Source organism: Solanum pennellii, chromosome 2 (assembly GCF_001406875.1).
Source record: "Solanum pennellii chromosome 2, SPENNV200".
Classification (NCBI taxonomy): domain Eukaryota; kingdom Viridiplantae; phylum Streptophyta; class Magnoliopsida; order Solanales; family Solanaceae; genus Solanum; species Solanum pennellii.
Genome location: NC_028638.1, coordinates 1,854,136 through 1,877,461, shown reverse-complemented (window position 1 = coordinate 1,877,461; position 23,326 = coordinate 1,854,136). Strand labels below are relative to the sequence as shown.

Below are 23,326 nucleotides of genomic sequence, written 5' to 3'. Positions count from 1 at the left end.
AATACAAATAAGCCATTTGTGTTGGCATCTCAGTATGAACAAGTCTTCTACTTGAAAGACATGATTGACAAAGATTGGCTTGTTGTTGTTAAGAAAAATCCTCGAGATCTTTTTAATATGCCTGAAGTTGAAGAATCAATAATGAATGAAGAAGCTTATCAACAAGAGGAAGTGGAATGTAATATTTTGTGTCCCAATGACAATGAACCTGATATTCATGTGTCTTTACACATGGATGATGTTGAACCACAAACTATTTTACGTACCAATGATCTAGAAAATGAGGAAGATAATTTCATTAATGAAAATCATACAGATGTATCTGGGAGTGAAGAAATTAAAGAACAATTACTAGATGATAATGATGGAGAAGACAGTGATGAATACTTTTGAAGATTGAGAAACAAAGACTACTGAAATAGATGTTTAACTGTTGTTTTGATAAGTTCTCTATATTTTGTTCTCTTTGGGCAGACATGAAATTAATTCATGACGTTTGTAGCTTTAACTTTGTAAATAGAATCATTTAAGTAGAATCAATGCTTTACATTTCCATCAATGAAACAACAGTACTTGTTAGTAAAGTGTCCCACATTTTTTACTTGTTTCATATAATACTCTACTTTATGAATCGATATTCTCCTTGGCAGGTAGATATGTAAGCTTTAATTTCTGATTCTGATACTTTTCTTTTTATATCTAATGTCCTAGAAAATGAAAGGAATTGGTCGAAGACGTGGACGAGGTAAAGGTAATAGTGGAAGAGATGGTGCAGGACGTGGACGTGGAAATTTTCGAGAACGTGTATGTTTTGGTACTACATCTCAGCCACCAATACAACAAACAAGAGTTGTTGAAGTATCATTGGAGACAGGTTAGACACCTAACCCAAGTCAAGGGCATCAAGAGGCAGAACAAATATCAAGTGATCCTCTCCAAAGAACATCTCCAGGGACAGAATCATCAAGAAATCTAGAAGAAAGTATTTGTCCCTCCCAGGAGGTTGAAATTGGTGCAGGTTAGTTCACGATTGAGTGTGGTTTGTTGTGTTAACTTTGTAACATAATTTTAAAATATTCAAAACACTTTATGACAACAATTTGGGGTCACTGAGTTTATACTGGTGAAGTAACTATGAAAACTAGTATACATTATGATAATTTATCATATGAACATTAACTGATACGTTTCTTTAACTGATAATTTATTCTTTGCAGTTTCTCGCATCAATAAAAAGAGAGAAAGAGGGAAATATAAATCTAAAATTGTTGATATTAAAATTAAGTATGGAGGAAAATCAAAGTAATAATTCCAGATGATATTGATAGAGCTGTGGGTTCTGGGGCTAGAGATATTGTTAATTACTTAGGCTTGATCATGAGGAGCAGTATCTCGTTTCAAGATGCAAATTGGCAGAATATTGTTTCAAAACATGGAGAAGCAAGTGGTATGTCAAGGTAATAAATCACTTTCAAAGTTGTATTTCTTTTATATTACTTGAATTGTGAAATTTAAATTACAATTTGTTCAAGACAAATTTGAAGTTTGTGGTGGGCTGCGAGAACATAAGTTACAAGGCTTTGTGATAAGCATTATGCAAAGACTCTTTAGAGCTTGGAAAACTAGATTACATAATCATTACTCTGCCTATAGTACAGACGAAGATAGATTGTCTAATCGTCCTGAGGATGTTGAGTTGGAGGACTGAAATACTTAATTAAGATTTTTGGCAGTGAGAAATTCAAGGTAATTTAACTAATAAACAGAGTTATTGAATTTAGAAAGTACTTAGTGTGGTAGAATGCTAGTTATCTCTTTGAATAAATATTTTGTGATCTATTGTCTTAGTGCAGGTTATCAGTGAAAGAAACAAAAAAAAATAGAGAAAAACAAATAACTAAGCATTCTTGTGGTACAAAATCATTTGCAGAAGTAGAAGAGTCTACGGTGAAAAGACATTTTTCTCCTTTACTACATATATGTGTTCTTGTGTGTTTTCCTTATATTGAATTATATTGTAGAGAGATCCACCATCGAGAGAAAAAGACACACCAGATAAAGTCTGGGAGATTCAACACACACGTATAAGTGCTGGCGGAGAACGTGTATGGTTGGATACACAATCCCTACCGATTCATGTAATTTTCTAAAATCATTCCCTTAATATCTTAATAACTTACTACATGTTAGTTTCAATATTCCCTTTATGTTTTGATGTAACTGATACATATTATTATAGAGTCAACTTGAACAACTTGTTGTTGAACAACAATCTAAGGAGATCGAAAATCGCATGACTAGGGATGAGATTTTATCCTCAGTTCTCGGTGAGAGATCAGGATATGTTCGCGGCAAAGGATATGGAAAAAAGCCTCCTAAAAAAACTCAAATACAAGAGGCAGACATAGAGGCTAGTGTGTCTTCGGCAATGGAAATCATGCGTCAAGAGATGCAAGCTGATATGGAACGAAAGCTACAAGATGAATGTGAACAAATGGCGGAAGATTTAAAAAGGAGTATGGAAGAAGATCTGCAAAAAAATTGGAAGAAGAGCGTGAACACATGAAAGGTGAAGTTGACAAAATGTTCCAAGAACAAATGGTCGCTATCATGACTAGGATGCAACATGTACTTTATCATTTTCTTCTTAACAATTATTTATATTTCATTGACTATTCTTCTTCTTACTTATTATAGTTATTGACTTGTTTCTTTGAATCCGCTTCCGACTAAATTAGCTACTTATAATTTAGCTAAAATTGTAGCATGTTGCTTATTATAAAGTAGCAGTGAATTGTAGAAGTTTATAGTTTTTATTTATATACAATGAGAGCATCTAGGCTTAGATTTGAAGGCTGTGGTAGTTCCTAAGGATTGGGCCAAAACTAGGGGTGGGCATTCGGTTTCGGTTTTTTTTTCGGTTTTTTCGGTTTTCGGTTTTTGCAAATTGTGTACCGAATACCGAACCGAAATATTTCAGTTCGGTTCGGTTTTTATTATTTCGGTTCGGTTTTTATTATTTCGGTTCGGTTTTGTTATTTCGGTTTTTTTAATGGGCCTGCTTAGTTGGGCTTTTAAAAATTTACAAATTTTTTTGTTTGATTTTCAACTTAATGGGCTAAAAATTGTTATATCAAAAAGTCTTTTTACTTTTTAATTTTTTATTTTAAATTATAATATTTATTATTTAATATTAATAATTAATATAATATAAATATATATTATACTATAATATATTTCGGTAAACCGAAATACCGAATTACACAAAATTACATACGAAAACCGAACCGAAATACCGAAAAATACAAAAACATATACCGAATACCGAACCGAAAACCGAAAAACCGAAACCGAAATACCAAAAAAATTTGGTTCGGTACGGTGTTTCGGTTTTCCGGTGTTTATGCCCAGCCCTAGCCAAAACTAACTCTACGGTTATCAGAAAATGTTTTATACAGTGAGAACAACATGATCAATGTAGTTTTATGAGTTGTTTCTTGTTGCTTACCTTATTCTTTAGATTACCAAACCACACTTACTATTGGTAAATGTAATTGTTTAAGTTATGCAAATTAAAGAAAAGGTTTTGCACATGACTAGTGTAATTTAACCCGTTGTAACATGTCACTTACCTATTTTCCAGATTACCATACTACACTTACTACTAGAAATTACTTGTAATTAGCTCTCAATGCATAACTAACTGATAGTGTGATGAAATTTGTACCTAAGTTGGTTATAAAACTTAAATATTCTAAAAGTTTTTGTGGGATGCAATGAATTTAAAAAAATGTCATGGCTTTTACGAACTATAGTCATAGGCCCTTCAAAATCATATTCTGAACTAATTATGATTTGTTCACTACATGTAGGCATCTATTTTCTACATAAACCATAAAAACACAAATACTTTCAACTGAAAAAAATAAACTCATCGTCACATTTGGCAGGTTAATTGTGAAGCAAAACATTTCTAGTCTCTTCTTTGCAATATATGTAAGGTCTCTTCTTTTGTCAAGTTGTTGGGCTGCATAAACTGGAAAAATAAAATGGAGATTAGGTGTTGTCTGTATGTAGTGAAATAATATGAAAACATAATTACTTTTGATCTCGTTGGAGAATCAAATTTATAGTTTTTATTGTTACTATTGTTGATTAGTGGTAAATATGGTTCTATAGTAATGAAATAAATGTTGCAGGAAATGCTTTAGTAGCTTTTTTGGCGACTTACCTTGCTATTAAAAGTAGCCTTTTGCACTGAAAAAAAGGACTGCCACTGATCATAGTTAGTATATTTTTGTAGCAGGTGGAGTCGCTACTAAATAATGTTATTTAGAGGCGACCAGCTCGCCACAAATAATTTATCAGTTTTGTGGCAGCAAAGTTGCCACTGAACGACGTGTTTTAGAGGCAACGTCAACTCGCCACAGATCATTTATAGGTTTTTGTGGCAGCAAAGTTGCCACTAAATGTTGTATTTTAGAGGCGACATCAATCGCCGCAGATTATTTATAGGTTTTTGTGGCAGCAATGTTGCCACTAAAAGTCTTTTTTTAGTGGCGACTAGGACAAATATGTGTATTGCAACTTTGTTTTTGGTGGCATACTTATTTACATATTGTGACACTTTATGTCACCACAAATACTCTTTTATAGTAGCGACTTTCATTTGTTGTCACAAAAAACCTTTAGTTATGGTAGTACTACCAACAGAGAAGTAGTCACTACTATATATCATTAATGGCGACTTTATCACCTTTTGTGGTGACATTTTGTGCCACAATAAACACTGTTTCTTGTAGTGTATAAGGCTCTTAGGGCAACATGCTGTGCAATTTCCTATTGCCTTGCATCGATATAAACACCTTTGTCCTCTGTTATTGCTTGCAATCTTTCATCTCCAAATCATCTCGACTGAAACAAAACAAAGAAGAAAGATTAATCAAAATTCTGAATAATTTTTTTGTATGTTTTGATTTTAAGAATTAATAACCCTTTTTTTTTCCAGCGAACAACCGCATAACCCAACCTTTTTAGACCCGCAAAACCCCTAACTCATTTACTGTACAAAAACATTATCGACCACCATCAACACCATTCTCCGGTGAAACACCCGTCAATAGTGAGCTCACAAACACTGGTGAGCCACCATAAAATCTGTTACCTAAGGTCGAAATATAGCCAAAACGACACCTTTAGGTCTCCACTCGATACAGCCGTGAAATGGCAAAAATCCGTCGGAGAAAGCTGTCGCATCCACCATTCGTCTTAACGGATGAAAGAAAAAAATGGTTGAGCAGGGAGGTGGGTGGGGTGAAGAAGAAGATCTTTTTTATTTTTTATTTTTTTTAATTAATTATTTTATTCTTTTATAATTTTAATAATTTTTAATTTTAAATATGGTGTTCAGTTGCTTTTACACGCGCGCATTCACTCTCTCTAGCCAACTCAGATATTCAAATGCCACATAAGCTTGGTCAATGGTCAGAGAGGTTTATTAAATTGTGTTTTATTGAGTTCAGGGGTCTAGATGACAAAAGGGTAAGTAGAAAGGTTCACAATACAAACACATACAAGTATAAGGATCCACCAGACCATTCCACCTTATTAGTATAAGAGGAACTTTTGAAAATATAAATGTGTAACAAGAATAAATAAATAGAACCTATTCCTACTCACGGGTGTTTCAACTATAACATTTTTTGCAAAGAGCTACAAATTTAGAATATATTCGTGATGATAACATGTTATAAAATATAGGCTCAGAATAATATACTCATAAAAAGAAGAAGACAAGAGAAGTAGATGAAGGAGAGGACTTTTCTTTCTTATTCAATTGTAAATGATTAGTTGTATCTGTATTTATAGTGTTGAAATATTACTCTCAAATATCACCATGATAAATGTCTAATTAATAGGTAGTACATTATCTACAAAGATTCATGTCACTTTCGAATGTACATACACGGTAAAGGATAATTAAAAAGCAAATGAACAATCCACTATTCAATGAATTTATAACACATCTTAGAGCCTGTTTGGCTCAGCTTAAAAGCTGGTCAAACTGACTTAAAACCTGATTTTTGACTTATTTAGCTGTTTGGCAATACTCAAAATAACTTATTTTAAGTTAAAAAAAACTTATTTTAAGCCAAAAGTTAAAAGCTGGGGAAGAGGTGCTTTTCTTTTTTAGCTTATAAGCTGTTTTAAGTTGACCACATTTTTATGTTTTTGCCCTTAATAATTTTATACAATCTCCAAATTACAACATAACCCTAAGATCTCTTTCTTCCATTTTCCTTTTCAAATTTGGCATAGCAACTTCAGCACTTTTATCCAAACACATAACTGCTTATTTTAAAAATAAGTTTCAACACTTTCAAAAGTACTTTTTTAAAGCTCCTTTTATTAAGCCCATCCAAACGGGCCCTTAATTTGTTTATTAATTTAACTTATTGACCAACGGAATCAATAATACATAAACCATGTATCTACCTACACAAAGAAAAGAGGAACTCGTGAGCAATTTTGGTTGATTTAAAAAAGAGGACTTTTCCTTTGGTGTACAAAACCTAAACACCACACTACCAAAGCAGACTCTGGTTAGAGAGAAAGCGCATCGGAATCCATGGCTCGCCAAGCCACAAGACTGATATCTAACTTGAGTACAAAGCTTAACCCTAGCAGTCCAACGATATCTGCTTCTCCATTATGGCATCAGTATCGCTACTTTGGATCGCCACCACCGCCACCCGCTGTTTTCGTTGATAAAAACACCCGCGTCATATGTCAAGGCATCACCGGTAAAAACGGCACTTTCCACACTGAACAAGCCATTGAATATGGTACTAAAATGGTATCCCATCTTTCACCTTCTCATCGGGTCTCTTATTTATTTGTTTGTTGGGGTGATCCATGTGAAATGAGTATTATTGAATATCTATGAGGTGGTTACAGTTTTGTGGATCCATACTTGCCGTTAATTTATATTTGTGTAACTTCTCTTTCATTTTTATCAACCAGTTACAAGGAAGATTCATTATTCCTTGTTGTACTGTCTTGCTCATTTTGAGTTAGCATAGGGGAAGTAAATGCTCTGAAATGGGCAGTTAGTTCTTGCACTTAACCTAGCTGAAGTGATTATACAAAATAGTTGCCTATTATATCATGAAAGCTTTTGGAGGGTAAATTGATTGAATTCAAGGGTGGCTGGACTGGAGTAAGTTGGAAGTCCTCTAATAAGGATTTTAAAAAATCAATGGAGTAGCTTCCTATTTGTTTCTCAAGGTAGAGCAACCAAATTTTAGCAAGGTAACACTTGCTCTCATGATAACATTTCGTTTCGTCAAATCTTTTTGATACCTTTCTTCCGCCTCCAATGTATGATATCTAGTGCATGAATAAAATGAAAACTATATATGGTGTATCTATGGAAGACATAAAATTGAAGTTAAAAATGCATAAACAACTCGTATCTATAGTAGATATACGTGCATTTTATTTGTTACTATATTTTAAGAAGTAAATTTTTTTTTTCTGAATTCCTCATGTATGCTTTGTGTGCATTAATAGGTTGGTGGAGTGACCCCCAAGAAGGGTGGAACAGAACATTTGGGGCTACCTGTTTTTAATACTGTTGCAGAGGCAAAAGTAGAGACAAAGGCTAATGCTTCAGTGGTTTATGTTCCTCCACCATTTGCTGCTGCAGCTATTATGGAGGCCATGGAAGCTGAGTTGGACTTAGTTGTCTGCATAACAGAGGGGATTCCTCAACATGATATGGTAAGATAGAAGTCCTATTTACTAAATTCTATCTTATTCCCCCACCCAAGAAGAGGAAACACGTATGACTAATGATTTTAATTACCCAGAAATTGTACTTGTTCCATGCTAGGGTTACCCAATTTTGTGCAATAAATTCTTGCTATCTATCCCAGTTTTGTGTTGAAAAATTGCTGCTAGGGTTTGATCTAGTAGGTGCATTCTAGTCTATAATTTTAGAACATTTAGTAGGCGGTTGGATATGAATTTGATGATATTTTTTAAAAAATATTTATTAATGTTAATTTGAAAAAGATATATGGAAATTAAAGTTGTGTTTGGACATGCACTTCACTTGAATTCTTTTTCTAATATTTGTGAGGAGTTCTTTTTGACTTGAAAAAAATGGTTAGCACCAATATTTCAAACTTGAAAAACTCAACTGCAAGTTGGATTGAAAAAATTTACTGCAAAGTATGAGTAAACCCTTTTTTTTTCCTTAAAAAACAAACTTTTATGTACGAACAGGCTCTTAATGTTATTTTATCATTGGAGATGTATTTGAGATGCCGTTCTTGAAACTCATTAGTCTTATCAAAGACTTATCAGGGTGCTCATTGATAGAAAATGTTTCTTAAGATGTTTTTGCTTTTTTTTTTGTTTGGTTTTAGTAATTGTTTGAAATTAATATGATATCTGTCAACAAAAACAATCATCATAGTTAGTCTGATAATTCAATTTTATCCTTTTGCACCCTTTATGAGCTACTGGTTGTCACTTTTTTTCACTATAATCTCAATAAATTAATACTGGGTTAATTAATAATCTCTCTAAGATAATTATTTTCTCTGGTCCCAACTTGGGCCAAGGGAGAAAATCGCTCATTTCGATAAAATAGTAAGATAATATATTTTCAGAAGACCCCTACATAAATATATGGTCCCATTGATATTATAAATAAATTAATAATTCTTTAAAGTACAAATATATTTAAGAAAATTTAGTGAAATATGATTCCATTTTGTTCTATTTTTTGAATAATTTAAATTTAGTTGAAGCTCAATTCTAACTTTTCTTATTGCATCCAAAAGTTTCAGCGTTGTCATTTCTAATTGCACCATAAAATTGTGAAGAGTACTAGATGCAAGTGTTTTTACGCGTAACTAGTTTCATCTTCAACTTTATCATCAACATTGTTTTTCCAATGATATCCATTATTTGTTCTAAGTACTGGACCTTTGAACATGTATCATTTTCACCTATCCAATAAGTTATTAACGTCCATTTTATTGCAGTAACCAGATCCTTAATCATGACCTCAAGTTCATGAATGACATTTTCACAAGTGGATTCTTTCAAATTCTTTGAGATTTCATCCTTGAACAATTTATTCGGTGTCGACACGCTCTATCTATTTATAAATATTAATTTATCGATTAAATAATATCTCTATAAAATAATAATATTTCATGGTCCCACCTATATTAATTTAGAGAGGTTTTACTATATATGGATGTTTTCTAGTTGGTCTTGCTTTTTTTAGTTTGCGTCTTTCTCTCAGTATGGCCTTGGTGTCTGATAATAGGTAAAGCCCGAAGGCTGTTCCCCTCCCTGTCGGGGGAGATGCCAACCATCCCTCCTTTCTAGTGTCCAAACCTTAGTAGTCTTAACTTGTCGTGGTTCCAACTCTGTCTTGGCCCAACTTTGTAGCCCATCCATGAAGTGGAATAACATGTTTTCATCTATGAGGTTGGGTCTCTTAAGCGTGAGGGTGGTGAACTCGTTATATATGCTCATATATTGCCTGTCTACGTCAACTCGCTGAACTTGCACTTTGCCTCATAGAAGACGTTAGGAAAGAAGGTATTCTTGAACTCATCTTGAAATTGTTCCCATGTGTTGATGATGCAAAGCCCTTTTGTATCTCAGACTCCTTTTGCTTCCATTGTAGCATGACCATCTCTGAGAGGTACAACACGACAATGTTGATTTTGTTCTTGTCACTCTTAGCCCTGTTACACTTGAAGTAATTCTCCAAATGCCAAATAAAATTCTCCACCTCTTGCATATCATGAGCTCCCTTGAACATTGGTGGCTTGCGAGGCTCAACCTTGACCTTCTATCTTTGTTCAACGACACAGATCCTCCTTCAATCTACCTTTTAAGCGCTTTCATCTCGGCTCTCTTGGTTTGAATGGTGCTTAATGTGTCCATGAGTCGACATTCCAAGAAATTGATGGCTTCCTTCACTCATATTCTGCATGCTTATGCTCCTCCAACTCTTTGTTGATGTTGTCATTCTCATCAAGGGTGAAGTCTTTGAGAGTCTTGAACTTGTCATCGACCTCGTTCAAGCATTCGCCTAAGATCTCCGTAGTCTGCCTCGCTATGTCAACTCGTGTGTTCCACTCTATTAAAGGTGTGACGTCTATGGGCTGCTCCTACGTTCTTCATCACATGCCTCAGGGCTAAAGGTGAGTGGGATGTTCGCTTTGCTTGGTGTAGGGTCACGTAACAATACCTTTCTTACCTTTTGGTGCTTCTTTCCACCATCCTACTTGACATTTGTGGTGCTAGTAGCGTTAATGTTTCCCTCTGTTGCCATTTGCTTAGTTACAACCTTTGCTTCCATATCACTTTGTCACAGGCTTGGGCTCGAACTAAGCACTTCGTGCGACACTTGACAATTTACTCATGAATATTTCACGATCTTGTAAGCTCAAGGAAGCCTTTTCAAAATAGACCGCTATGAGAATGAAGAAAGACACGAGAATTTCTAAGAAAGACTTTTATATTGCTTGAACGATTGCTTGCTTTGGCTTGATGCCTTTACAAATGAATGCCCTATATTTATACTACTCACTAGGAGGTGAAATGTAAATAATAATTGCTACACAAGTTCCTATTTATTTATAAATAACCCCTATTTTAGAGTACTCTACAAGCCTAGAATATTCCAAAGACTTTCCATGTGAATCTAGGGCATTCTAGGGTCTACCATGGAAAATTTCTGTATTTATCTAGAATATTTCACTAAGGACTATTCTTCTCTCAATGTAACCCTTCCACCTGGACACAAGACAACCTTATGCAGCGTGCCTAAGTGTTATGATGATGTGGAAGGTCATCACATTATGACCCAAAATAAAAATCACCCAATTTGTTGAGAAAAGGCTCAAATGGAGAAACATACAAAATATATATGATTAGTCCAAGACTAATAATTATAAACATGAATGAAAAATATATACAGTGTTTTGGGAAGCGAGAAGCAGAAAAAAGCGACGAGGGCTTGCTTCACAGAAGCGAGAAGCGTGAACTGAAGCACACTTTTTTTTTAAAAAAGCAACATTTAGTATAAAAATAAAAAAAATATTAAATAACTGAATAGAGGTAATATACTCTCAGATTAAATGAAAATAGATAGTCAATAATACTCTCAAGTCATAACATATAAAGCAAAAAATCAAAAATATAATTAAATCACAAAAGCTCAAACTCCTATTCTTCAACAAGATCCTCAAACTCTACAAGCAAAAAAGAAGTGTCAAAAAATAAAAAACAGAGCAGCAAACATACACACTGATCACAGTCAGTGTACAGAAATAAAAACGAAAAAAATAGCAAAAGAATTGAAAAAACAGAGCAGGCAGTAATATTAACGGATCAGTAATTGTGAAAAGAAACAGTAGCAGATCGCAGCAGAGAAGAAGAGAAGAAGAAAAAACTACATCAGAGAAGAGAAGAGTCCTGTTTGCGTTACCCAAAGAGGAGAAAAGGAAAAATAAAGAGAGCAGCAAAAGGAGAAGCAGGTCGAAGAGAAAAGAAACTCACCGATCAGATGAAGCTGGTTAAGAGAGACGCAGTCGCGGTCGTGAAGAAGAGAAGCAGCGAAAGAAGAGTAAAGTCGTAAAGTCGTGAAAGAAAATTAAGTTGTATCTATTTCATATTTTTTTTAAAAAAAAAAATTAAAAAAAAACCCTAATTGTCGCTTTTTTATAAAAAGCGCGCTTTATCGCGCTTTTTCCATAGTGTCACTTCTCGCTTCTTTATTTGAAGCGAGCGCCTTTTTCAGATCGCATCGCCTCAGGAGAAAGAAGCGCACCAGTAGCGCCTCGCCTTGAAGTGCGCTTTTCACAACACTGAATATATAGACAATGAAATTGATTGTTTTTACGATAAAGTGAAATATCAATGTTTTAGCATCATTAAGTGTCAAAACCTTCCATGCGCCACGCTGGATTTATAGGTTGTACTTTTCCCGTTAGACCATAAGGATTGGACACCCATATTCTGGGTCCATAAAGCCTGTTACTTGAAATGCACCAAAACCGAAACAAGCCACCCCTGAGAAAAATAAATGAATCCCAAAGATGTTTCTTCAGGAAATGCTCACTCACAAGGAAAAATATGTTTTAGAGCCTCAATGATGACAGTGAAGTGCACATTAAGCGACGCAAAGCGCTCAACTCAATGAGCCTCGCTTCAGGGCTTAAGTGCAGCCTTTGATAACACTGGCTATGACTTGTGACATGGATAAGGGTCTTTCTCACCCCTTTTAATTCTTGCCCAGGTAATATGAAATTCAGAAAGTAAATTGTTATAATTTGTAAGGATTTTCTTTGCCGTTGTAGATGTGAAACTGTAATAAGCTATCCTGAAATGGGGATCAGATTAATCGATTGGCTGTTAAGGGAATACTCACTTGGTAATACCTATATTTATTTATTTTTTTTGAAACTGCTAAGGTTGAATTCTTTAGCATTAAGGGTATGCTTGGCTACCTCCAAAAAAGGAATAATTCCAGATGTCCTATCAAATCTATGATCTGGTCTATATCATCTATATAAAGCTGTTTACACCAAAAATGTAGAGATACTATAAATTCCATTAACTTTGTGGATGGAATTGGATCTATCTTCAAAACATCTTCCATTTCTTTCTTTCCAGACTGACCACCATACACATGATGACACTAGCTTCCACCATCTCTTTTGACTCTTACTGCCTCCCCTCCTAATCCAACAAATCTGATGTATGTTCTGGCATTGTCCAGTTCATGCTTGTGATGTTGAGTTGATCATCTTAAGACTTGCTTGGTATGGGACAGTTATAGTGCAGTGCCATGGTTGATATGGGAATGACTTCCCTTGGAAAAAATAGCAGAAGTATAACCACAAGTGCTAGTTACTAAGAAGCGAGATTCTGATGACATACATCTTAGAAGTTCGCAAGACAGTGGCCTGGAATTACTTCTCTTCTGCCGTAAATGAGATTTCACCTCAAACTAAGATTTTGATCAAGGATGAATATTTAAAATTTTGTGGCCTATGTTATACTCAGCAAATGGAACGTTAGATCTACAAGCTAAACAAGTGGCATTTCAGTCAACTTCACTTCTGGTTAAAACTTTTTGATAGTTGATTTTGCTCGTATTTAGTTACTATATAATTGGGAGGTATGTGAGTATAATAATTCAATTACAGTACTGGTTCTGATGCACTTGAAAGTTGAAACTCTAGGTTCTAGAGTTTTGATCCAATAAGAAATTACAAAAGCAAAATTTGACAATCTTTGTTACAAGCCATATATACCTATATTTAGGTGAGTTAAATAAAAGATCAATTGGTGGAATTCTATTTTTATAGGTATTTATTCATATATGAGCTCATGTAATTGCTTTGCAACCTTAGAACTCCTAACAAAAAGCATAACACACTTAATGTTTCAGTAACTTTCTTCTAATGTTTGGTTTTCTGTTCAAACCTACAGGTTCGCGTAAAAGCTGCTCTTAAGAAGCAATTGAGAACTCGGCTGATTGGTCCAAATTGCCCAGGTATAATCAAACCAGGAGAGTGCAAAATTGGAATTATGCCTGGATACATTCACAAACCAGGACGTATTGGAATTGTTTCTCGATCTGGTACATTGACATATGAAGCAGTAAGATTTTCTCTTTTTAGGAATGTGTGCTGACAGTTTAGATTGTACATATTATTTCCATCTCTGCTTCTTATGGTGCAGTAAGATTTTTATTATTTGAAGTGAGTATATCACCTAAAATCCAATGAATATGAGTGTCTTATGGCTTGGTCTAACTACAATTACTTTCAACCTTTAACAGTACATTTATTGCATCTGATCTTTGTTGGGTATCTTTCTCTCTAAAAGCAGGATTTGGAACCATCACTATCTGAATCAGAATGAAACTTACATTTCTCTATGTTGCGTTGTTTAGGTTTTTCAGACAACTGCTGTTGGTCTTGGACAGTCAACTTGTGTAGGGATTGGTGGGGACCCTTTTAATGGTACAAATTTTGTTGATTGCTTAGAGAGATTTATTGCTGATCCACAGACAGAAGGTACACTTTCTTGAAGCATATTTGCTCATCTTAGTCAAGATTATTGCTTAGACACCAGGTGTTTCGGTCATTTATGAAGATGGTCTATGCATATTTTTTGACCGAGAAATTCGCCTAGTGCCAACCCAAAGTTGGGGATAATGGGCCTGCCCCTCTACCCTTCACTTTCTTTTGATGCTCGCGTTTCTTCGCTGATGAGTAATGCGGATTCTCTTACTTATCACATTTGCTTGGGGGTTGTAGCAGATTGCCTGGTGTATTAGTCAAGGATCACACGAACAGGTCTTGACACCACCACCAACATAAAAATAGAAGTTTGATGCTTATTTTCTGTAGTTATCATATCATATAATTACATTTTAAGATGCACCGACTCAGAGCATGTAAAATCTGGTAGAATATGAAACTTAAAATGCAAAAGCGCTTTTAACAAAGGACAGGAAGCAAAACCTAGATAAATGGGAGAAACTGGTTTTGTTAAATCCATAATTGACCGCCCCCAGCATCCTTCTAGATACACATGATTAGGATTAAGCTAAAAAAAAGTATTATTCCTAAGTGTGTAAAAAAGGGATGAGTCCGAAGATCTGTATAGAATTGAGTAGTGGATTAGGATATTTATCTGATTACATCTGTGTCGCTAATAATTTATGTGAGGTGCACTTAGACCATGAAGCCAGATGCAACACAACTTGAGCTCCTCTTTGTTTAGGTGGTGCTTTCGTACATACTCTAATGTGAAATAAGATTGCAGGGATAGAAATACATGGAGCTATTATATGATGAAAATAACCCTTCGTGTAGTAACATATATGTATTTTTTCAAAAAGCATATTGTAAAATATATACCAGATAATGATTTTTACTATTACAAACCAGACTAAGGCTGGGCAACGGAACGGGATGTGCCGGTACCGGACCGGTTTGTCCTGGTTCGGTTGCCTACGCGATGGAAAGGGACATCCCAAACCGGGACATGGAACGGAACGGAACCGAGGCTTGGTACCGGTGTACCGTTAACGGTTTATCCCGATTTATTCCTATTCCGGTTCCGGTCCGGTCTGGTTCCGGTCCGGTTCCGATTAATTAATATTTATTAATTAATTTATATTATATATTTATTATATTAATTTATATTATATATTTATAAATTATAATTTGCATTTTATATTAAATAGTAAATACTACCCAAGTAACCCAACTACCCCCTATTAGTATTACATTAGTAGTACATTCGAGACTTAGTTGAAACGTAACCCTTCCTAGAAGGTGGTTGCGTAAATTATGCACTCTACTAGAAGTTGTAAATTGAAATTTTAATTTATAATACAAATTTTAATAAATTAAATTGATATTTTTTAATTTGTGTAATTGTTTTATCCTTATTTTTATTTACTTTTTAAAAATTACAAATTTAATTTATTTAAATTACAAGTTATAAATATTACTTATAAATTATAACATATTAATAAATAATAAGTAATAACTTATAAACTTCAAAAAATTTGAATCTTGAAAACTTAATTAGACTTAACTTGCAAACTTAATAAGTAAAATTTTTATTAAAATATCTTTAAAATAACTTAAGTAAAACTTACATTATAAATTTAAAAAATATTAATTTAAACTTAGAAAAATAAATTAAGTAAAAACTTACATTATAAATTTAAAAACTATTAATTTAAACTTAGAAAAATAAAAAATATTCATATTTTTGTAATTCAAAAAAATCATTTTTTGAAATAACTAGATGTATCATCCCGTTTATCCCATCTCGTTCCATTCTGGTCCGTTCCGGTTCCATCCCGGTATATAGTGGGACGGGACGGAACCGAGTATCTGTCCCGGTAATTCCGGTCCGGTTCATCGCGGTACCGGTCCGTTGCCCAGTCTTAAAATTAGACATCCAAAGGCGGATCTAAGATTAAAGATTGACTTAGCAGTTGAGGGGAAAATCAAAATTAACCTTGAGGTTCGAAGGTCAAATTTCAAGCATTATATTTTTATTTTCCGAACTCCCTTGGAGAGAAGCTAACTGAGGAAAACATGAATAGTAATAAGATGACAACTTTTGTATTAAGAACAATGGTTTCTTTTAATCTGATAATAGAGAAGGAAACTTGTGTTTTAAAGTTAAACAACTAATTACTGAATAGAAAAAAAAAAGAAGCGAGAACATAGGCTTTTAAACCTCGCCAGCTGAGTTAAAATTTGATGCAACAAGTTAAAATTTAGAAATAATGCTGTCATTAGGGTTCAAACTCGCATTTGGAGGGTGGGAGTGATGTCCTTCACCACTGGCACCTAATGTCTTTTGGTTCTCTAGGTGACAATTATATTATTTATATACCTGTATCTTCTCTATATATACCTATACATATGTGGTGTGTGTGTGTGTATGTGTGTGTGTATATATATATATATATATTAAGGTTTTGATCGAAGCCTGTGGGTGCCATGGCACCCCCATTCGGCTTACTAGATCTGCCCCTGCAGGCATCCAATAATAAATAATCCCTATATTAGAATCTTTGCATTACAATCCCTACATTACTAATTTTTGCGTTGCAATCCTCGATTACTTGTTTCTAAATCAAATGACCCCAAAGGCTTAAGGCATATTGCTTATCGTCCATATGCTAGGTCGTGAAGATGGTGATTTTAAGCAATGAATGTGGCTGAAATAGTGATACATTATGTGTTAAGAAATACTATGAATGAATATTTTAGTGATTAGGGATTTGAAATCAGATGTTTCACAAAACCTAAATTAACTTTTATCTAAATCTAAATTTGAAATTTTCTTATGAACTTGTTTTATTTCATAAATTTCAGTAGTTGAAGTTTATCCAATTCATTTATTGATAATTTGATATTATTGTTTGTATTTGTAGTTACTTTTCCATGCATTTTATGTGTGTATATTTTGTTTTTTTTTTCATTGTGGATTCACTGAAGCTTGTGTTTTTACTTAGCTTGCATCTCAACCCCAGTGGACCTAGACACATTGTTATGCTTTGCAATTTGTTAACACTGGCTTATATGTGCCTGTGGCATGTCAGGTATAGTTCTTATTGGTGAGATTGGTGGTACAGCAGAAGAAGATGCCGCAGCCTTGATAAAGGTTAGTGATAATTTTGTAATAGTAATATCTATCCGAAAGTACTATTTGCAATTAAGATGCTAGTTATGTTATGATGCTCTGGCCAATCTTGTATGTGATGGAATAAATGGTATAGTCTTTGCTGGGTCATCCTTTTCTTATGACGACTTCTCATCTGGGTCCACTGCTTTGTTTGGAAGATTGTTCTTTGAAAGTCAAACCATGATATCGTCATATATTGAATGGTAACTCTTCTCTTGTACTTTAAGTTAGTACCTACAGGAGAATTAGTTTCAAATTTTGAAGTAAATGTACTGGCTTAGGCAATATGAAAGATTATGTCTTCACGGCCTCCCCGTCCCAGGAAATTGCAAAGATCATCGTTAGTCGTCCCAAAATTATGTCTGTCAATGTATTGAAGAATATCAAGGAATGATATTATATTTTCTCCAGACTAATTTATGCTTTATTGAATTTGTCTGTACACTTTTTATGAATCCTTATTTGATAATATTGTAAATCTTCATCATCTCCCCTCCTGAGTAATCTGGAGCAGGTATGTTTTGAATAAGCATTCACTATATTGTCGAGAGAAAACGTCTGAATTCTCTGAATGTTTGGAAACTTGCCATGACATTGAGCTGTGATATGTTCTAATTTTGTATTGTTTTAACACTCTGGGGAAATTATGTGTCTTTGGATTGTTGAAACAGGAAAGTGGAACTCAAAAGCCCGTTGTTGCATTTATTGCTGGACTAACTGCTCCTCCTGGACGACGAATGGGTCATGCTGGAGGTACTGTTCTGGTTCAGCTTGCCTGCATTGAATGGGTTGTACTGATATTTTTGATTGACTTGCTCTCTTCTAGACAAAATATGGGCGGGAAATGTTAATAAACTTGTGTTTTTCATTAAGATTGGAGTAGTACTTTGAATGAATCCATCCATTAAGCATATTCTAATTTGATGAACTGTTATTCTGTATACATTCCCCAACCCCCCTCAGTTGATTAGTACAGAATAGTCATTACTAGCAAGTAGCAACTCTCAGCACCTTTTGTTTTGTGATTTCTTGTATTATTATTTTGAAGAATGAATGTTGCATATGCTGTAAAAAGATTTCTAATATTTCTTTTCTTAACCATGATCTGTTATACTTATGCAGCCATTGTATCTGGTGGAAAGGGGACAGCACAGGACAAGATCAAAGCTCTCAAGGAAGCTGGGGTTACAGTATGCGAGTCTCCTGCTAAAATTGGTGTCACGATGCTTGATGTGTTCAAACAGAGGGGTCTTGCGTAAGCAAGTGACATACATTTTATTTGGCAATTTCTTTTTTGTGCTGACATGTACTTAAAGATGTGCAGTTACCCTCAACTCATTCATAGCAGAGAATAACGAAAGAGAAAATTATGAATTTCCATTTATTTATCCAAGCATCATTCAGAAGTCCCAAAATCTTATTATTTTATGCAGTTGATGTTTCTTGTTGTGTCATCGATGTTGAAATAATGAACTTGTTTTTTCTTCTTTGAAACCATTCTTATGTTATTTTATCAAATCAAACCTACCGTGTTGCGTTATTTCTTTCTGAGCGCAAGTTCAGAAATTCTTGCTAGGGATGTTACTGTTTAATGAAATGGCTATTCCATGGACTGTTTTATCTGACATGATGTTTCTATGTCCTGAAATTGGATAGAGTACTAGTCTTAGGTTTTGTGGGTGCTTCTAATATAGCCTCGTAAGGGTTAGATACTAGTTGTGCCTTGCATAAGAGGTGGATAAAGCGGAAGGAATATAATTGAGCAGGGCTAACATGAATATGGTGCCATCTTTTTGCAGGAAAGGTGCGTTGTTTTTTTCTCATCTTTGTGGCAAAAATAGTTAATTAGCAGAACGAATAAGAAATGGATAGCATAGGGAACCTGGAACCAGGTTAAGTTCGCAATTGACCGTCATAAGGGCAATGAAGCTTGTATTTTGATAACTAAATGGAATTAAAGATAGTTATGTCTCTGTTTCCACTCTTTTTTTTTTCGTTCTCTAAAATCCTTTCTTTCTCTTTCTCGTTTCCTTCTATATTTCTTTTTCTCATTTTTTCCCCCTTTTTTTAATTCTCTTTATTTTTCAATTATGGAACTGAAAAAAACTATCTATTTTGTTCATTGTGTACCTTTTAAAGTAAAATTTACCTCTAAATTCTAGCGCCAAGGTTCAAGTTAATTTTTTTTCTTCATAATTACTATCTAAAATTTAATATATCTAAAACAAGTTCATCCTTCGACATCTGAAGGTTGTGTTGGTGCGTGTAATTATTGATAGGGAGAATTAATGTAGGGTTGGTCATTGTGGATGAGAGGCTGTTGAGGGCCTGGCAAGAACAAACTTTGCTCCCATTTTCAGTCGTAATCACACAACTTTGTGAAAATACAGGGGTTCCCTTTCAGGTGAAGACTGAGTAATTTCCCTAGATAGTCACCCATGTTTGGGAAATTATCTAGGAATATCACTTATGTTTGTTTTAGGATTACAATAAGTGATATTCCTAGGTAATTTTCCAAACATGAGTGACTATGCCACTTTCGATGACGTCTAGAGGATTGAGGTTGATTATCTAAGGGATGATGCCGCTTGGGGAAAGCCGCCACCACTAGACATTACACCCATGGTTGATCCTGTCACTCTTGTTGTTGAGGCCACTCCATTTGCTTCTTTTGTGGAGTGCTCAAGTATACCTCAACCTTCCTCAGTACCCTTTACTTCCACTTTTGATGCAACTGCCTCTGCTCCTATATCCCGTCACCCTTGACCCAGACCTGTTATTTGTAGTTTTGATGATGTAACAAACTCAGGAACCTTGTGAAGGTATCAGGTTCTCAACATGAATAGCTCGTTCACTGCCAGCTGGAGAAGGTACAGAAAGTGGGTGCACATTTTCCAACCGCGTCAGAAAAGTCAGACCTTTCCAACCAATGGCATGAGTTTAAGGAAAGGGACTTGTCTATACAATGTCACTTTTCTTAACATCATTCCTTAGTTTTTGCAACTTGAAAAATCACTCTCAAGAACTCTTGAAAAGGCTATAGAAAATTCAAAGTGAAGAATTAATCTATAACAACCGAAAACTCTGGCGCATATTGTGTAGTTGTTTGAGAATATATTCTGTTGGTCTTACATTGTAAACTGTTCCTAAATCTATAAAGGAATTAGTGTGGTGGGTGTTGAAAGTCTAAGTTGTCTAGAGTGATAGCTTAGTGGGTAGAATAACTTCTACTTAGGCTTATCAAGCAATAGAGTTATTGCTTGATCGTGAGATTAAAAACTTTTTGTCACATTTGTGTAACTGGTTTTACTTTTGCTTGCGAAGATAAGTGAAACAGTTGTGTAAATCCTGTGAGACAGGTCGTGGTTTTACTCCCTTAAGCAAGGAGGTTTCCACGTAAAATTCATGTGTTGTTAAGCTGCATTTACTTTCTGTTATATTCTTGTTTGTGTGTCAAGGGACCTGGTCTATTGACTGATAGTGAACGCATAGATTCTAACAAGTGGTATCAGAGCAGTCACTTTCTATCTGGTTAACACCAAGAGAGTGATATCTGTTCTAGAATGGCTGCTCCACTTAATCTAGAAGAGGGTCAGTCTTCAACTAGACCTCCTCGTTTCAATGGACACTTTTACAGTTGGTGGAAAGTCAGAATGCATGATTTTCTTATGGCCGAAGACAGTGAGCTATGGGACATTGTCTTAGATGGACCATTTATTCCGATGATTGAAGAGAAAGATGGAGAAAAAACTAGGCTTGTTCCTAAGCCTAGACAAAAATATGATGAAGCTGATAGGAAGAAGATGGAAAATTGTTACAAAGCAAAGACACTTCTTGTCTGTGGAATAGGACCAGATGAGTTCAATCGTGTCTCAGCTTGTGAGTCTGCAAAAGAGATCTGGGATTGCTTAAAAACAACTCATGGGGGAACTAAACAAGTAAAAGAGTCAAAGATTAATATGCTCACTTCTCTGTATGAAAATTTCAAAATGAGAGAAGGTAAAACTATTCATGAAATGTTCACTAAATTGTCATCCATCACAAATGAGTTGAGAAGTCTTGGAGAACCTATCAGTATGAGCAAGCAAGTTAGGAAAGTGCTCCGAATCCTTTCCAAGTCTTGGGAAAGTAAGGTTGATGCTATTACTGAAGGAAAAGACCTGAAAGTGTTAACAATGGATGCTCTCATTGGAAATCTAAAGACTCGTGAGATGAATCGAAGTCATGATCAGTCAAAGAAGGAAGTTAAGAAAGATAAGTCTTTGATGCTGAAATACAAATCTGAAGAGGACTCCAGTGATGATGATATGGCTTATCTCATCAATAGATTTCAGAAGATTGTGAGAAAAAACAAATGTTTTAAAAAGGGAGCAAATGTTCCTCGAACTGCCACTCAAAATGATACATGTTATAAGTGTGGAAAAGCTGGGCACTTTATAAGAGATTGTCCACTACTCAAAGCTGAAAACAAAGAATATCAAAAATTAAGAAGTGATAAAGAGAAGAGAAGGGACCTGGTACTTAACAAAAATGATTGAAAAGCTGCTGCTGATTATGTGGTCAAAAAGGCTCTTGCTGCTTGGGGAGACTCTTAAAGTGACTCAGAAGATCCTGATGAACCAAATGATGTGTCAATGGTGGTGGTTCATGAAGAGGAAACCATATTCAATGAGATGTTTGCTTTCATGGCTCATTCAGAAAATGAAGAAGAGGAGGACAAGGTAACTCTTCTTGATATAAAACATGATCTGAATACTTATTCTCTTAAAAAGTTGAGAACATTAGCAAATGTTATGATTGATTCAGTAATTGAGTTAATTTCTGAAAGAGATATTATGAATGTTGAGCTTGAAAGTTTAAATGAAAATAGAGATAAAATGGATGAGAAAATGCTGAAAATGGAAGATAAAATGGCTTTTCTGGAATCTGACAAGACAGAACTTAAAAAACAGTTGCATCAGATAAATGAAGAAGCTGAAAAGCAAAAGGGAAAGTCTAATGTTTTACAAGTTGAACTTGAAGAAAAACTGAAAACCTCTGAGACTAATCTTGGGTTGGCTTTGGAGAAGAGCAACAACTTAGAAAGAGATATTGTCAAACTTAAAGATGAACTTGAAAAATCTCTTAAGTGGACAAAATCCTCTAAGTTGTTGTCTAATGTAACAAATCAGAGTAATTTCAATAAGAAAGGTCTAGAAAGTTTGAATATTACTCCTCCTTTTAATCCTCACAGCAAATATGTTTTTGTGTCTGACAATTTGCTTTGCCTTCATTGTGGTAAAAATGGGTATTTAAAAGAAGAGTGTACTGCCTGGATAAAGTCACATGAAAGACTCTCTAAGTATACAGAGAAGCAAAGAGTATCAAAATAGAGACCTGGTCCCACAAAACAATTCTCAACTAAAAGGTTTTCAAAGAAAGGATCTGATTCTGCTCCAAAATCATTTGTCAAGAAGAATCCAAAACTACCCCATTGGACTAGAAACAATCTGATCACTACCTTGTCTGCCTTCTGGGAACTCAAATTGAAATGGGTTCCAAAGCCTAACAAGTGATTCTTGCTGCAGGTGAGTGAGAGGAGCAGCAGTCAATGTTGGTATATGGACAGTGGATGCTCAAAACATATGACTGGTGATATCAAAAATTTCCTCTCACTCAAGACACTTCAGGGAGGAGGTGTCTCTTTTGGTGATGGAAAGAAGGGGTATATTTTGGGAGTTGGTAAAGTGGGAAAATCACTTGGAGAATCAATTGATAATGTGTATCATGTCAGTGGATTGAAGTATAGTCTTTTGAGTGCATCTCAAATTTGTGATAAGGGAAACGAAGTGAAGTTTACTTCTGAGAAGTGCACTGTAGTTAATCTAACTACAAAGAAAGTGATTCTTACTGCCTTTAGAAGTAAAAACATGTATGTGGCTAACTTAGAAACGTCTCATGGAGATTATCTGACATGTCTTAGTGCTCAAAATGAAAATGCTGATCTGTGGCATCGAAGACTAGGGCATATGAGCTCATCTTTATTGAATAAACTGATTTCTAAGGACCTGGTCCTAGG

General features: G+C 34.8%; 1 protein-coding gene and 2 pseudogenes across 1 annotated transcript; 2 read left to right on the top strand and 1 right to left on the bottom strand.

The window, feature by feature from the left end:
• Positions 1–714: 714 nt before the first annotated feature.
• LOC107009661 lies at positions 715–2,733 on the top strand (annotated as a pseudogene).
• A 3,774-nt stretch (positions 2,734–6,507) lies between these two features.
• Positions 6,508–18,719, top strand: LOC107011837 (succinate--CoA ligase [ADP-forming] subunit alpha-2, mitochondrial). The gene is made up of 7 exons (XM_015211494.1): positions 6,508–6,856; positions 7,573–7,782; positions 13,534–13,704; positions 14,000–14,123; positions 17,186–17,247; positions 17,940–18,021; positions 18,391–18,719. The coding sequence occupies exons 1-7, from the start codon at positions 6,629–6,631 to the stop codon at positions 18,525–18,527; spliced, it is 1,014 nt and encodes a 337-aa protein (XP_015066980.1). The 5' UTR covers positions 6,508–6,628; the 3' UTR covers positions 18,528–18,719.
• On the bottom strand, positions 9,339–9,414 carry LOC114076244 (annotated as a pseudogene).
• Positions 18,720–23,326: the final 4,607 nt, after the last annotated feature.